This window comes from Plutella xylostella, chromosome 5 (assembly GCF_932276165.1).
Source record: "Plutella xylostella chromosome 5, ilPluXylo3.1, whole genome shotgun sequence".
Lineage (NCBI taxonomy): Eukaryota > Metazoa > Arthropoda > Insecta > Lepidoptera > Plutellidae > Plutella > Plutella xylostella.
In genome coordinates this window covers 2,765,217-2,782,634 of record NC_063985.1, presented here as the reverse complement: position 1 = coordinate 2,782,634, position 17,418 = coordinate 2,765,217, and the positions used below count along the sequence as shown (strand labels likewise).

Sequence of the window (17,418 nt, the reverse complement as noted above, 5' to 3'; positions counted from 1 at the left end):
TCTCTAAACTACATATGAATAGTTTAATAATGAATAGAAACAAAATAATGTTTTATCATACATTTATTTATTGATAATGACAGCGATGGTTGACTCGAATATGCTACTTATTGGCAAAAAATATTTCCACTAGAAAGTGAACTATTTTTGTATTTAAATATTAAAATCTCTTTACTTCATAATGCTTATGTGTACATGATGAAAAGATGCAACCATCTACGCTACAACGTAGCTGCCTATAACTTCACTTATCACATAAAATAATTAAAAATACATTTCATTTGTGATCTATCATACACAACTTCAAACTGGCAAATTAATTACATCTGTTCTAATATTTTTAAAAACATGCGAGATGATTAAACATCAAAAAAATATTCCATTGAATAGAAGCTCACATTTTGTTGAATTGACTGTAATAAATAAAAAAGACTACTTGTTGCCATAAAATAAAATAATAATACAAAACAAATTCATTTACTTAAAAACAATTATTTAAAACAAAAGCACAGCACATGGTCAGCTTAATTCTAAATTAGGACCTAATAGACGCTGCTTTAAAGGTCACTATTGCCTAAACCTACGAGCCCTGGTGCTATCCCTCGCCACGCCAAAATACTTGCTAGTTATTCTCCTTCTGCCTTCTCTACCTTAACTACTGGACCGAAGCGACACATTGAGAATTCAAAGGCTTTCCTACAATATCTGAAAATACTTTATTTACTTCCTCTGTACTTGTAACATCGACTACTCATTGAGCTGTCTTAGGGCCAAACAAAACTAGTCTTTATCCAACTGACTCCTCGACTCTTTAAATTGAAATGCAAAATGAATGCTCAAAGTTGCGTCTGTTAATAAAAACCTAACTTATCCATATGACTATCACTACTGAAATCGGCTAGGATGATAAATGTAGAAAAAATGCTATTAATGGAATGTTTAAGTACAAATTGTCTACTAAGCGTTCGGTAAATATGAACTACCTGAGGGCCATACCTTCGCATACTATTCATGGATCTTAAAGTACACATTTCTTGTACTACAGTTGATTTATCGTAACGTCGGAAAGCGTGTGACTAATGACATTTTGTTTCGTCTTTTATTTTAAGACCGATAAGATCACTTCCTTCAAAATTACGAACGTAACAATTTATTTCAATGTTGATTATGTAGTATTACGAGTAGTCTTTGAAATAGTATACGAAGTTTGGAACCCCACTAAGTTACATGATTGAGACAAATACAACGTCAGTCAATTATTAATAAATACATACGTAATTGAAAATGCTGTTACTTCGAGTGCTATTTTGTATGAAGCCGTTATTTTTTAAATATTTTATCGATTGTTACTTATTCTTATTATACAATGGTTACAGAAATGAAGGCAAGTGGCGGGGTACATGATAGTGAAATTAATACAAACACTAACAATTAACGAGGCGTTATTATCTAATTGTGTACTCAATAAATGTACTTACGAACAATTTTCTAAGAGGATGGAATATACATTAGTGATTATAGACCGCAGGCGGCGACTGCCTGTGGTCATTATGGAACTACCATTGCTTTTAGATCTATCAACGTTTTAACATACTTTACCATACTCAAGTGATGTACGCACTAGTAATGTTAAAACTATAACAGACATTATTAGGACATCGCGCATGCGCTACGTTTCACTATAGTTATACATTTCTGATATTAAATTTAATTTACCAAAAAGATTTAGATATTAGGCAATATTATTAAATAAATCTAACTACCAAAACATACATTCCATAATATGGAAATACGCACAAGTATTTGTACCTAAATAATTTACATTTCTCATTTGATTTATTGTTCGAATGTGGATGGATATAATAAGTTGAGGACATTACAATTATTGCGAAACTTTTATATTTGGTTTTTTTATTTATTTATAACAAGTACAAGTTTACAAGAAAGTTGCGTTTACATTAAGTACGAACTAACATTTACAGTGTTTTAACAAGCGTTATTAAATCCATTTGGCTGATACAATTCTACACAACCTTTGCCTAGAGCTTGATTTACCACTGACTAATCCGTTTTCTCTTATTGCTCAAAATATACGGCCAATATATTTTTAAACAAAATGGCAGATATCAGATAGTACTTGTAATTTGCAAGACAGGACCATCTCGTCTTTAAACAAACCGCACGGAATGTCACAATACAGTTCATCTGATCCACAAATATTATTGAACGTCGTGAACGTGTGATGTCAGCGTACTAAGTACTGTAAGTCTTTGACAAGGACGAAGATGTAACATTGGACGATACAGATTTCAGTAAAAATGTCTAAATTCAAAAAGGGCAAACCGTCACCGGCGAGAAATTTAAAAATACAACTTCTTTTTAGAATGTGGCAAGAAGCATATCACAATTGACAATGGCAAATTGGGTTACGAACACAAACCAACTGAGCAAGGTGTCAAATAGGACGGGGGCGAATAACACGTTTTATAGTTTAGTGAAATGTCATAAATCTGTGCGATTCATAAGCGAAATTCACGTGGAAAGCATTGGGCAAAGTCAGCTATAATACAGAAATAAGTTAATACACCTAACACACAAACTATACAGTTGAAACAAGTCTATACACACCATCTTCTATCTCTGATCACATAATTTCATTGGTTCTAAAATAATAATACACGTAAAATTCACATATGTACAACAATTAATTAAATCAATATAAAAATAAAATTACATAACGTAATTTCGTTATCTATTTACATAATTTTCTCTTGCATCGTCAGTAATGTAAAATTGTAAATAAACATGAAAAATCTGGTGTTCTCATTGTAAATATATTAACTAGCAAACGGTCAACTGTAGGAAACAATTGCAGTCTCTGCGACAATTTCTTGATACTTGTCAATAAAAGCGAGAGACGTTTCCTGCGCATCACCCGTCCATCGATATAACAAAGAACATTCAAACTGAAGGCGTAATATTGCTTGCTGATCACTCGATAACTTTACTGGCAACCAATCAAACCACAGCAAAATGGTATAATAGGAGTTGAGACTATATTATAGATAACTCTTATAAATAAAATTGACGTAAAAACGAAAACATTGCATTTGCTGCTCAGAAACGACGTGCGTGTTCAGCGTCAAAAATCAACAATTACAATACATATAAAGCACCATTAAAGTTACAAGACTGCAACGAAAAAGACAGTGTCATACAAAGTGTATGGTGTGTTTGTGGACGTTTACATAAATTCGGTATCGATACATGGCTGGTTTATTGAGCGAAGCTTTAGTTTTAGCGTTTAGCGCCACGAATTAGTTCACATTTCTGCCGCCAGTCATCTCGTGGCGCCACCGTTGATTGTATCGTCTTCGCCGTAAGTTATCTCGATAAGTTGTGGGTACGCTACGGGGCGTCTCTACCGGTAAATTAAATGTGGTGTGAAGTATTGATTGCTTATTTGCTCCGAGTCTTCGTTCCGACGGTGTTTATGCTGTCGCCGCGACTCCGCGATCTGTGCAGGTTGTTTAGACCCTCACCTGGAAGAAAACTTATCATTATTTACATGATTCTGTTTTATATGGATAAGTACTTAAGTACTATTAGATCTACAGTATTATCTATCTACGTCTAACTACGAAATAATAATTTGTAATTACGAAATTAAATAACTTAACTGTGAATTTTGAATTTTGAAAGGATTTGTTAATCGTTTTGTTAGTGTTTTCTAATCTTCTGTTCCGAAATATATGTTCTTTAGAAAGGTCTTCAGTTGGTGTAAAATTGCCGTAAGAATAAAAAAACTCATAAAAATATAATGATTATGTTGATGAAGGTGCCAACTCAAGACAGTTTGTCTTGAGTTGGGTTTTCTTTACAAAAAAAAACACCATAATATGCTGAAATCAGTTTGTAAATAAAGTTTGGTTTTCCTTAAAAACAAACAAATGACAAATATAGAGCTTCCACTATGTTTTGTATTTTTGATGTTTCCTTATGTCTGGTAAGTAAAGTAGGTTTTCCTTTTCAGTTATCAAATATGTATGGGATTTCGAATGTCAAAAAACCAATAATATAATGGACAGAGTATAAATAAAATGTATGAAGTTGACAGCTCAGCTGTCACAGGGCTCATGCTATATTTTAACAAGTATTTTTTCTGAAAGACCTTTTCTACCGGACTAACCTTTGCTAGCCGACTTCTGTCGCTCGCTGTACGCGCGGGCGGATCGGCCGCGGCGGTCCTGGCTCAGCTTGTCGGGCCGCACGAAGATGCCGTGCCGCGGCTTGCATTCGAAGTAGCGGGTGCCGCCCACTGAACCGTCGTTCTTGCCTGAAGAGAAAACATGGCTTGAACATAATATATAATAATAATATATATAATAATAATAATAATGTTGTCAAACGGGCCTCTACATGTTGGCTTCGGCCCCATGCACGCCTTCCAAATGCCCGGGACCCCATGGTCCCGTGATGGTAAAGACACAACATAATAATAATAATAATAATACTCTTTTTTATAACTCAACACGTAGCTATCTTTATTTAACTTCAGCCATCTTAATTGGTGACCCCGACGTGATAAATCAAACAAAACTAAAAACAGTCAAAACATATTAAATAGATTGAATGAATGCCGTTTAAACGTTTTGTAAAGAAACTAAAAAAAACTTTTCGGTAAGGCGAAAAGTAGATACATTATTAAAACACCCAGTAAATATGTGAAATGAGCTATCATTTCATTACACCAATGTTGTAAGTCGGGTGCGACCTGTGTCGTTTTAAAGTAAGTCACGATCCTAGTGCATTATACACTCTACGTCTATTCAGGGTGTTGCGGTTAGGTTTCGGCTTAGTATTCCCATTTTGCAACAGCATGTAGACATAAGATACATATCTCACCAGTAGGCGCATCCAGCTCCACTCCGACCCACAAGCCAGGCGCAAAGTGCGTAGAACCGATATACGCCACGATGCCGGTGCATTATGTAGCTTACTACTCTATACAGGGTGATTGGTAAGTGGATGTATTCCTTTAAATGGGTTGTAGACGAAGGCATTTCCAGTCAATTGAACCCCATAATGCATTATCCGAAAGTTAACCATTTCTGAGTTATTTAAGTTTTAAGTTTTTTGAGAATTTTGGCAAAATTTATGTTTAAAACCAAAATATTTCAAAAACTATCAATTTTTAAAATACTTTTTTGATTGTTTTGCATTGGTGACACCTAAGCCAAGTAATTATAATCATTTATTGCGCAATATTTAACTTAATTTAGAGACAGTGCTCCAAAATAGATGAATCGTTAAGAAAATGTTACGAAAGGTAAAAACTAAAAAGCTAAATTAAAAAAGAATTTTATCTGACAATTTTTCAGGCACTACAGCTTGAAAACATAATCAATTTATAAGCTTTAAAATGACATATTCCAATCTAAAATCGATTAAGGTATGACCAAGATATAGCCAAAAACAACCGCATAGGCAGACAAATTTCAGTACAGAAACCACCAAGATTTTGCTCCAATTTTAAGGTAAAAAGTACTGTAAATGGACTTTGTAGAGATCCAAACCGTTTACTAATTATTGTGTTCAAATAGTGCGGTTCCTCAAATGCACAGATCTAGGACAAGGTTGCTTCACCGAAATAATGCTTGTCCGATTACACGGTTAGCCGATTGTAATTTTCAATTATGATTGGTAAAATAAAATAATTCTTCACAACCCGGTTCACCAAAACTACTGTTCGACGACGGTCAATTCGCCGAAAACATGATTGGCCAGTAGCACGTGACAATAGCACTGTTTGACAATTATTGTTTTAAATTCAACGTGTTCAAACACTGTGCCAAATGTTTTAGCTGAAAAGTTTCACCGAATAGTGTTATAGGAGAGAGTGTTTGGTGGTTAAACAATTTGACAAACTGTGCAGTCGAAAAAGCATTATATCGTTGTACCTATCGTCATCGAAAAGTACTTTCGGCTACCCATGTTATCGGACAAGCATTATTTCGGTGAAACAACCGAGCAGTCGATCTGTGCTTTTGAGGAACCGCGCTATCGGAGAAAAATAATTAGTAAACGATTTGGAGCTCGACAAAGTCCAGTTATAAGACATTTTACCTTAAAATTGAAACAAAATCTTGTTCGTTTCTCTACTGAGATTTGTCCCCCTATGCGGTTGTTTTTGCTATATCTTGGTCATACCTTAATCGATCTTAGATTGGAATATTTCATTTTAAAATTGATTATGTTTTGAAGCTGTAGTGCCTGAAAAATTGTCAGATAAAATTCTTTTTTAAATTAGCATTTTTGTTTTCACCTTCCGTAACATTTTCTTAATGATTTATCTATTTTGAAGCACTGTGTCTAAATTAAGTTAAATATTGCGCAATTAATGATTATAATTAGTTGGCTAAGGTGTCACCAATGCAAAACAATCAAAAAAGTATTAAAAAAATTGATAGTTTTTGAAATATTTTGCTTTTACACATAAATTTTGGCAAAATTCTGAAAAAACTTAAAACTTAAATAACTCAGAAATGGTTGACTTTCGGATAACGCATTATGGGGTTCAATCGACTGGAAATGCCTTCGTCTACAACCAATTTAAAGGAATACATCGACTTTCCAATCACCCTGTTTACAAGTTATATATCTCACCAGTAGGCGCGTCCAGTTCCACTCCGACCCACAGGCCCGGTGCAAAGTGCGTAGTTCCGATATACGCCACGATGCCAGTGCATTATGCATACAACGCTATAGACACAAGCTGTACTACCACAAAAAACTTTAAACACTGTTTAAGAAGTGTCTAAAACGAAATTTGACAGTTTTTGTAGGCGTTTGACAGCACTAAACACCTGTTAAATACTGTCTAAGTTTTTGTGGTAAGGCCCAAGGTATATATCTCACCAGTGGGCGCATCCAGCTCCACTCCGACCCACAGTCCTGGTGCAAAGTGCGTAGTTCCGATATACGCCACGATGCCGGTGCTGCTGGTGAGGCGCAGGTGTACGCTTTCGCCTAGAATCAGCCAATCGGGGGGCAGATGCTTGCCGTTGCCGTTGTCTGATGACTCGTCTGTGGGAGGGGTTAATGTGATGGAATTAAAATAACCAAAAATTATAGATAGATAAGTACAGAAGGATTCTAGCACCCTCAACTATGGCATTTCTGGGCTCCTTCTGAGAAGAACTTTGGTGAGGGCATAACCTAAAATACTACACACATGGCCCAACTCAGAGACTAAATGCTCTATAATGGTCAGAATTATAATTAAGGTGTTTTTGATGGATCTGGATACTGGCAGGTTGATGAAGTTTGAGTACATAATGTTAAACTCCACCGAAGAATCTATGCCTATCAAAGGCTAATAAATATAAAGTTTACCATCAAGCATTCGCTCCGATGAAGAGTTGGGCGAGCGTCTCAGCGAACATTCGCTCCGTCCGCTCGGGAACGACGCTCGATTCGCCCTGTTGCCGCCACCGCCGGCGCGACGTCGGACCACCTGCAAGGGAAAATATACATAATTATAACTTAAAACGTGTATTTTTTACTGAAATCAACAAATTTCAACAGTGAAAGTCCGTTGACTATGACGCTGGGTTAACCATCACGCAATGACCAATACATCAAGTCTTTCTCATTCAAACTATTATCATATGAGGGCAGATCTCATGTATATAAATACATACAAAATAGCTAGAAAACGAGACTTCTGAAGTACGCGCACTTTTCTAGTGCTGCTCTATATTACAACCTTCCTGCAAATCTTTAAATGATTATTTGAATGCATACCTTCCCAGCAGCCAACTGCGTCTTGACCCGGCTGCTGTGCGACGAGGGACACTCGCAGTCGCCCGACGACTGGCTGCGCGCCGTCGAGTGCGTCGACTGTTCCGAACTCACTGACTCTACTTCATCCGCCATTTTACGATAATTTGGCAGTGTTTATAGCAACTCGTTACAAATATCCACGTGTTTATTCCGGCTGTGTCGTTTAGGTAGGTTACGTTAGTTATCTACAAAGTTCATATGGCCACGTTCTGGTTTTGTCATCAGCTCAGCTCCATATTACGATAATTTGCCAGTATTTATAAAGGCTCGTAAAATAAATGATTCTTACCTTCCCAGCAGCCAACTGCGTCTTGACCCGGCTGCTGTGCGACGAGGGACACTCGCAGTCGCCCGACGACTGGCTGCGCGCCGTCGAGTGCGTCGACTGTTCCGAGCTCACTGATTCAACGTCGTCCGCCGTTGTGTCTATCGATGTAAACGAATATTAAAGTATAGCATTTAAATATACTGCATTTGACAGCTGGGCATAAAGTTACATTTGAAATTAGATTAAAATAGATTTGACAAAAAAATTGTTTTTGTTTTTAATTTGCTGAAATGAAATGAAATCGTTTATTTTTTCGACGTAGAATATTAGAATTACTTGTCAAAAGTCATAATCTACCACCATTTCACAAAGGCCCCGTCATTAAGGAGGAAAGAAATGGCGAAAGAAACTCCTCGAGTATCTTTTCAACTTTATGCTTATAACTAATATATTTTTACTTATATCTAGTTTATACAATTTTACTCAAACATATCCATTTAATTTTTCCAAATGCCTTAGCTGAGTTGGACAAGACCACGCGTTTTTGTCGTTTAGATAATCATTTATGCTATAATAAGCTTTACTAGCTAGATCGCCTTTGCGTCTTGGAAAACAAAACGATATTGGTATGTAACCGTTTTATCAAATAATTAAAGCTTGATTTAAAAAGGTTGAAGAGTTTGATCCTAAAAATAAATAAAAAAGATACTAACCAGCAGAAATATCATGCGAGACGTCACCATTAGACACCGACATGACAGACACATCAGCCACACCCTTGTGGCTCATCACCACATTATTCTCCACTGGAATCGCCCCCAACGGATCCACCATCGTATCATTCTTAGCCTCCTCACAATCCTTTAAAAACGGGTTGATACGATTCCGCGACCCTGGCGTCAAAATCGGAGTCTTGGCCACTTTCTCCATTGACGTTTCGTTCAGTTCGTTCTTTGACTCAACTATATCGTTCTTTAGTTCAGTGATGTCGTTCCGCAGTTCGGATATTTCGTTTCGCAGGCCGACCACGGAGTGTTTTGTTCGGGAAAGCGTGTAGTCTTTGTCGAAGTCTGGTGTTTCGTCGACGGACATGCTCCGAATGGAGAGCGTGTCGTCGTTCGTCAGGTTAGTGGAGGATACCGCTTGGGAACCTGGAAGTGAATGAATTGAGTGAATGTTACAGACGCAGCTAAATTAAATTCTAATTAAATTTCCTATCACTATCATCACTATTCGCCTCTGTCTGTATGATGTATGTATAGTATGCATGCTTAGATGCTGTGTTTAGTAAAAGACAGAGTCATTTAAAAGCAAGGTTTATAATTATGTACTTTTTATTCCGAAATTCCCACGGAAAAACCTTTCTGGGCAAGACGGAGCTCGCTGGAAACGCTTTAAATGTAATTATAAATAGCAGGGTCGAAACAGGGTGGATTGAAACTTACCATAGCCACTTGAAGAAATAGAAGGCGAGTTCTTGCTGGGCAGGCGTTCACAGGCTAGCTCGTGCAAGGAGTCCAGAGTCTTGGAGGTCGGCAAGAATCCACGGCCAGCACCTCGAGTTTTTGATCGCTGAAAAAGAAAAAAAATACATTGAAAATATTGAAGGCGCCTATTGGCTATGAATAAGATAAAAAGGACCTTAAGTGTGCTGAGGTGACTACTGGGGCAGATTCTGGTGCCTTTACACGAATTTTCATTATAATTTTGTTGTTGTAGTCCTATGGCACCCGAGAGGTGTTGGAGACCCCCACGAACTTCTGCCATTTTCGCTTATGTACTTTTTGCCTCGCTCCAGCTAAGAGTCGGCCTTGCGTCCCGGCTCCTCGTGAAGCGTCGTCATACGTACGTGAGATCGCGGCGTAGTGACGGCGTCCCGGCTCCTCGTGAAGCGTCGTCATACGTACGTGAGATCGCGGCGTAGTGACGGCGTCGAGCGGCTCCGACTGCGAGTCGTCGTCCGCCTTGCGTCCCGGCTCCTCGTGAAGCGTCGTCATGCGGAGGCCGAGTTTGCCGCTCGCCGGGGATGCTGTGGAAATGGAAGGCTGGATGAGTATTTGATGGAGGAAGAGTTCATTTGTGTGATGGTGAAAAAAAATATGGTTTAGTGATTATTTTGTTATGTCTTTAGGTATATTTGATTGATGAAAATTTTAATTAATTTTGAAACTATGAGGGTGGGTTGCACCATTTAACTTTAACAATTACAAACGTCAAATCTCTTGAAGATTGACCTCTCTCGTTAAGGGATTTGACGTTTGTAATAGTTAAAGTTAAATGGTGCAACCCACCCTAAGTGTTTAAAACAATAATGATAAGTTTTTGTTACACTATAAAATGAGTCATAATCATAAATTAGGTGTAATGAGTGAAATCATAAGTCGAATGATCCATACAATAGTGCAATTATGTTCAAGCCTACCAGTGCGTTATTCAAAATAATTGCATAACCAAATCTTAACCTATGCCAAATTTGCTACAGAAAAATAACAAAAAACAACCAAAATTCTGCTTATTCGAAATCAAAACAACAAAAACTAAAAAACTCGTCATCAAGAAAATAACTAAAAAAACTTTACCCCTGATTTTATAAAATTACAGGCATATTTAGACATAGAAATAGATTCCTACAGCCTGTAATAACTGGTTATAAACTAGGGGTAAACAGGTGATTCAATTACGATTTTCTTTGTCCATGCCATTTTTATGTGCCTCTTCTGCCACTTCATAAAGGCAGAAAATTCCAAAAAACGCCATAGACAAGTCGCATGTACTTCACCAAAAAAAACTACAAAACAAAACCAAGCGAACTCATATTCTACTGTACTACTCGTATTACGACGTACACTTGTTCGGAGTCTGGAGCCGCAGTGAGTTCAAATTCAGGTTAAGGTTCAAGAACGTCGGTCGTGCTGCAAGAGAACGGTGTTAGTCACATCAGTACCGGTTAGTAGGGACATGGAGACTTGTACTCAATGTTTAATGCTTTTTAGTACACGTCTGCCAAGAAGACAGGTAGGGAAAATCTTGGAAAAATGTTTTGGACTGATGATAAACGCATGAGAAAGAGATCTAGATATTCTTGTAAGCTGGAGTAAAAAAACCCTTTTTTAAACGTAGTGTAATTTAAACTCACTGTTCCAGTTAACACTTTAGCATTCCAAGATTTTCTTAGACACATAACAACATCACAATTTTGGCTTAGATATCACATTGTTACAGGAGCACCGTACATAACTGAGAGCTTCTAGCTAGACAATCTTTCCAAATTATCACAATAGGTTACACTTCTAGACCATGCTTTACTCCATTTGTACTTTTATTATCAGTTACTTCTGTGCCAACACAGTTGCAAATCACTACATATCACATGCACTTGTTTACCTAACACACATACATTCCTAGATACATAGATATATGACAATACATATGCTACATTATTCTACTGGTACATTACACTCAATATTGTATACATAGATATAAACTGTTTCTGAAGTTTTTTTGTTTGATAAATCAAATTAGCGTTGCAACAAGATTATATTTCATTGTTTTTTAGATGTGACCTACGTTACGCTAATAGAGTATCGTACAAAGTTCTTCATCTTTCTACAGTCAGTTTGGTAGAAGCAAGAAGTTGCCTAAAGAAGAGGTCCTTTTTCACAAACATTGCGTAAATGTAATTACAAGTCAAACGTTCGCAGTTAAAAAATCTTTGCCGAAAAGTAATGATAATGATTACGAAAAGCGTAATGTTCGATTGCAATAGCGGTGATTCGGCCTTGCAGCTTTAAGCTTTTTATTAATTGGAGGTCCAATAAAATTTCATCTATTATATATTTTTAGACTATAAATTTTATCTTGGTTGGTATTGTATTGGGTGCATACACATGCACCGCCATGAGGCCAATCTAATAGTTTGTCTTGTATATTACATAGACAATACGATACTTATTTCTTTTGTGAAATAGGGCTCGGACATTACGAAGAAGAAGGGAAAGGTTCAAATAATCACAAGACATGCTCGGTCCATGCAAATAAAACGAACACGCAAACAAAACATACTTCAAAACAACAACGAAACTCGCTTGATGCCCAAAGCTTGCAATTCGTCCTTTATTGCCAATCCGTTCAGGACTAATGCTGAACAATCTTTAATGCGATTTTGCTTGATAATCAGTTTTAAGTTTTTATTATAGACAGTTGATATACAGTTTGTTTTGGGAAGAATCACTTCTAAAAGTGATGTTCGATAATTTTGCATTACGACGACAGCCAATAACATTGAGGAGAAAAGTTCATAACAGTAAATCTAGACAGGTCCAAATTAAAACATTCGCCTAATACAATTTCGGTCATACAGTTGCCATTCCGACTCAAGACAATATTATTATTTTCATTTTTACCTGATAAAAATGAGCCTGCAGGTTGCGAGGGGTCAAGATGTAAGAAAATATGTTAGTCAAGCTGGGAATCACTTGTGAGTCATATGTGAGAGATAGAGAGAGAGGGGAGATAGATGAGAGAGAAGTAGTGATGTCACTGTCATAGCTAGAGCGTTGCCACAAAGCAAGTTGTAAAAAACAAGTGAAAGATGAATGTATTGAAAAAGAGTAAAGATGAAGGCATTTTATTGTATGAATATGGTACTATACTAAAAAAGCCTAACCGATATTTTGGTTTGAGTTACAATTTGATTGTCATTGTGTTACAGTTAAGAGTTCGTTCGTACAAATCTATTCTATCTACCATAATAATGACCTATTTAAAATCCGTGCATTTAGTTATGTATATACATACGCTAAGTTAATACCTAGACTAGATAATGCACTAACTTCTGTTACAATATATGTTCAACTCTGTACATTCTAGTCTAATTTGTTTACAGAACTCACTATCAATTATATGCAATCTCGTTAACAATGCATGGTGTTACATGATATTATGTTTTTCTTCATAGAGTAGGTATTAGTATCTTAAGCATGACATAACTGTGAGTGAGACAGTAAGAGAAGATGAATGTATCATATAAACAGAGGTGAATTAAATAGTGTTTTGCAGCTATTTGTGAATTCTTCCAACTGAAAACAAATAACTTTTAATACAAATACCATGTTAAACCTATAAGTTTAGCGTCGAAGCACAACTTTGGTGATACACACAGTTTAATTGCAGTGTCAAGGAAACCCACACAATACACACTCAGACCATAAAGTATAGAAAGACGGAGCGTAAACAGCGATTCAAAAAAGCGAATAATATAAGAATACATATAAGTACAGCCAGCTTAAGTTATTTAGAAGAGTTAAAAATAATTCAAATTAAAACAAAGTTAGTGTTAAATAGTTGAATTTAAAAAAACTCGTAATTCAATTCGCACACGCATGCAGGATATTACGATCCACAAAACCCAGGGGTCAAAGGATGACAAAATCAACCAAAGAGTTTACTTTCAACAACTGTCAAATTTAAAAAGGATCGAACCCGAAAAAAAACTATTCCAAATCCCAGCTCCATCGTTCTTTCTTTCCGGCCAGTCACCCCAGCAAAGATTAATATAAACTCACCCAGTCCGAACGGCTTCGTCGGAGTAGTATCGTGATCGTTGTGCGAGGGCGCTGCGTAGGAGTGGCGGTGGGCGGGGCGGCGGCCCGTGTCTTCAGCAAGGTCGGCGACACTGCCTGATCGTCCCGAGGCGAGCCCGACTAGCGACTCGAATGAAGAGTCCAGACGCATTATCTGTGTGGATTGGGGATAAGTTAGAAGTAGAAGATGGAGAAGAGTAATAGAGAATTGTTGGTTACGGTGCTGACTACTGAACGTGCGTCTTGTGATTGGTGCATTTTATTTGTATTTACAATTTAACTAAAATGTGTCTACTGAATACAACTTATATCCACGGTCACAATATGTACAACATCGAAATTAAAGCGATAAGAAAATAATTATGTTGCCACATCCATTCCGTGCCTTAGAACATGGTATATAAATACGTAGACCGCACCTGTAAAACTAGCAACTAAAATGATGCATCTAAGGAAATATACTTACACCAACTTCACAGAATATTTATACAGTTTATTTACAAATTAGGTACATTGAAGTGTCCTCAGCTAAATTAAGGGCCAATTTAAATTACAGGAGCACAAGATGTTTCCAAGGCGCCGACTAATATCTGCTCATGCTATTCTAATGTAAATCGACCCTTATTAACGTGCTTTGGATAACGCAAACAAAAAAGATTTCGATTTCATTCTATCATTTATTTTACGAAAACAACCGCTAGGGGCGGTGCGTTACAAATTATGTATAATGCAAGAATGCAGAAAAGTTGCTCTGTTTGACCAAAACAATACAACGTACACTTCATTTAACACAACAAGGTTGAGTAATGTTTAGCGGAGCAGCGCTCCCAAACTTCGTTTTTCGTAAACAAAGCGGCGCCCCAAAGACTTTTTCGTTTGCGTAGACCATGACTAAAACCTCTAGGCATACTGTACAAGTCTAATACATAGATACGACAGTAAATGCGTGGACTCACGTTGGTTCCGTTCTTGTTGGCATTCTCGAGCGCTTGCGACAGCTGTCCGCGATCACAACATAGATGTTAGCAAGCGTTGTGCACAGTTAGGGAATGGTTTGCTGTTTAGTTTTAGTTATGTAATCATATGCTAGATTTTTTTAAGATAAAAGTTTTACATTGAATTGTAAATTGATTCCGAAGTGTTTCTAGTTTTCAGTTTTTCTGAACCACTAGATGTTGTAAGATTTATAGACATAAATAGCATTTGTTTTAAGTAGCATAGTCTGAAACGTTCAGTTATCAATGTTAGAAGTAAACTAAACAGCAAACCGTATAATTTTATAGCTTTTCACACAATTAAAATTAGTATTGGTGTGTTAAAATGTTAGTGTACTAGGTAATTAGGTATATTAGTGATGCGGCTAGCTATTAACTGTTAGTGTTGTTGAAAGCTGTTACAACATCTATAGCTGGTCCGCTAGTCAAACCTGTGGTGGTCGCTGGTGGCTTAGCTTAGACCTATTTGTAGAATCTAGTGCCGCTATAAATTTTGAGCTCTAATTTGGTGATGTAGCTAACTGTTGTGTGTTCAATGACTACAATTATTAATTGAGCAAATAGTCGCATCTTTGATACGTCTAAATAGATTAATTTTCTGGCAATATATTTTTCCCATCCCTTTCAGCGCTACAACAGACAGACACACGTCACACACATATTTTCCACCGCAGTTATATATTTATACAGTTTAACTGGTCCTATTCCGTGGAATTTCACTACACAAATAAAATCCACTATTTTCCACTAAAAACTCCTCCAAGCTTCTAGGTCTATTTCCTTGAATGTTCATTAGGTCCACTTCCTCGAACGATCATTCGTCGAATGTCCACTTAAGAAAAAGTTAGTTCCCTAAATATCCAATATTCACACAAACGAATCGTTACCTGCGAGAAGTTAGGCACGGACGCGGTCTTGCGCATCGTGATTGGCTGTCCCCTAGCCTGCTCCAGTTCTTTCACCGCTACACTCTGCCGCAGCCGGTCTAGTGTCAGGATGCTCTCGACTGCGCTCACGCCGCGAGTGTACTTCTCTGTAAGGGGTGGGGTTGTTTGTGAGAGAAAAACAGTTTGATAGTGCTGACAGTAAACTGATTTTAGCTAAAGAAAAATGGCCCTATCTATCATATAGGATGCATGTGACCAATGGTCATGCATGTGTAAGGTTCCCTTTGATGAGCAGGCGGGATGCATCTAGATCGATTGGAGCACAATATATGCCGCTCGGCCGCTATTCATCTATTGTGGTACTGACGATGACGCGTTCTGACTGTTCTTCTTTTGTCTTTTGTTCTTCATTGAACTGTTTTCTTTTTCTTTGCTACTGCTACATTAGAGTTGGACTAGGTTTGCCGTCGTAGTGATGAAACTTATCAATCTTTCGATGCCGCGAAGGTTCCATGCATGCACCAACTGAACTATAATAAGTGGTGAAACGTACCAATATAAGTTTCTCCGTCAGCGGCGGAGGCTTCCTCGCCGGTGGCGGCGATCTGCGCCAGGCTCTCGCGCTCCTCCAACTCCTCGGAAGCCTTCGGAATGTTCGAGACCACTTCGTATGTCACGCCGGTTTGGGTCAGCTGGTCCGTCCTGTTGGGTGGGGATTAGGATTTATAGTATAAGTGAGTTAATAGCTAAGATGTGGAAGAAGGATAACTACCTATCGGTTAACGGTAGATAGAGTAATTCACTCTGGCCAAAAGAGGATTATTGTGAGCGATACCGCAAACAGGCGAATAGAGTAGATGTCACGGTAGCGGTAGCGGCTTTATGGGAAAGACCTAAGTCTAGACATACCTTTGGCACTCCTTCCAAGAGACCAACACACAGGAATAGACGATTATTGCTGACAAGCTGATCTCCGCCAGCTCATAAACCTTCATGTTTATAATATTAGTAGGATTATGGCTATATACCTGACGATCCGCTTCCGTATCCGGTCGGTGAGGCTCTGCCGCTTGTAGATGTTGATGCCGAGGCGCTTGCGCAGCACCAGGTCCATGGGCGCCGGGTGCGACAGCCGGATCGTCGTCTTCAGAATGAGGTACACGCGTTCGTTTGCTGCAATAGAGTAATATTTGAAGATTATATGGGAACTCTACTGCGAATAATAGTGAGAAAACAGATTCTGTAAATAAAGTTAAGAAAATCTTAGCAATAAAAAAGTAGGATGTTTTTTGGACTGTCTAAAGTAATTATAATGGAATGGACGAATTTGAAAAGTGAACCTCTTGAATGCCGGGTCCGCGGAGTCTTGGTCTCATGAAGAATTGTGTTTTATATGTGAGGTACGTATTATATTGACCTGCCTCCGGGAAGAATACTTATAAAATTCCAATTGTAACACCACACCAATACATAAGTTTGGAGCTACAGACTGTCAACGGCCATCTCTTTTGTTTTAGAAGTGGTTCATATAGTCCTTATTATGTCTTGGTTATGCAGTATCAGTTATCTGTACCGTGCACAGTGTAGTTTACCGTCAATGAGTCTATGACACACTATCTGTACCATGCACAGTATAGTTTACCGTCAGTGAGTCTATGACACACTATCCTGTACCGTGCACAGTGTAGTTTACCGTCAGTGAGTCTATGAGACACTATCTGTACCGTGCACAGTGTAGTTTACCGTCAGAGAGTCTATAAGCCACTATCTGTACCATACACAGTGTAGTTTACCATCAGTGAGTCTATGAGAAACTATGCTATACCGTGCACAGTGTAGTT

The 17,418-nt window shown here is 37.7% G+C and overlaps 1 protein-coding gene across 1 annotated transcript in view; it reads right to left on the bottom strand.

Moving 5' to 3' along the window:
* Positions 1-48: 48 nt before the first annotated feature.
* The window catches only part of LOC105392026 (kinesin-like protein KIF13B), an 85,029-nt gene continuing 67,659 nt past the window's right edge, over positions 49-17,418 (bottom strand). Inside the window, exons 25-40 of the mRNA XM_048633201.1 lie at positions 16,606-16,750; positions 16,131-16,279; positions 15,578-15,723; positions 14,652-14,693; positions 13,678-13,849; positions 12,517-12,531; positions 10,960-11,025; positions 10,021-10,142; positions 9,559-9,685; positions 8,827-9,264; positions 8,135-8,271; positions 7,807-7,944; positions 7,396-7,516; positions 6,919-7,086; positions 4,190-4,336; positions 49-3,542 (exon numbers count right to left, since the gene is read on the bottom strand). Coding sequence (XP_048489158.1) covers positions 3,460-3,542; positions 4,190-4,336; positions 6,919-7,086; positions 7,396-7,516; positions 7,807-7,944; positions 8,135-8,271; positions 8,827-9,264; positions 9,559-9,685; positions 10,021-10,142; positions 10,960-11,025; positions 12,517-12,531; positions 13,678-13,849; positions 14,652-14,693; positions 15,578-15,723; positions 16,131-16,279; positions 16,606-16,750 — 2,216 coding nt within the window. The 3' untranslated portion in view covers positions 49-3,459. The remainder of the gene's footprint in view (positions 3,543-4,189; positions 4,337-6,918; positions 7,087-7,395; positions 7,517-7,806; positions 7,945-8,134; positions 8,272-8,826; positions 9,265-9,558; positions 9,686-10,020; positions 10,143-10,959; positions 11,026-12,516; positions 12,532-13,677; positions 13,850-14,651; positions 14,694-15,577; positions 15,724-16,130; positions 16,280-16,605; positions 16,751-17,418) is intronic.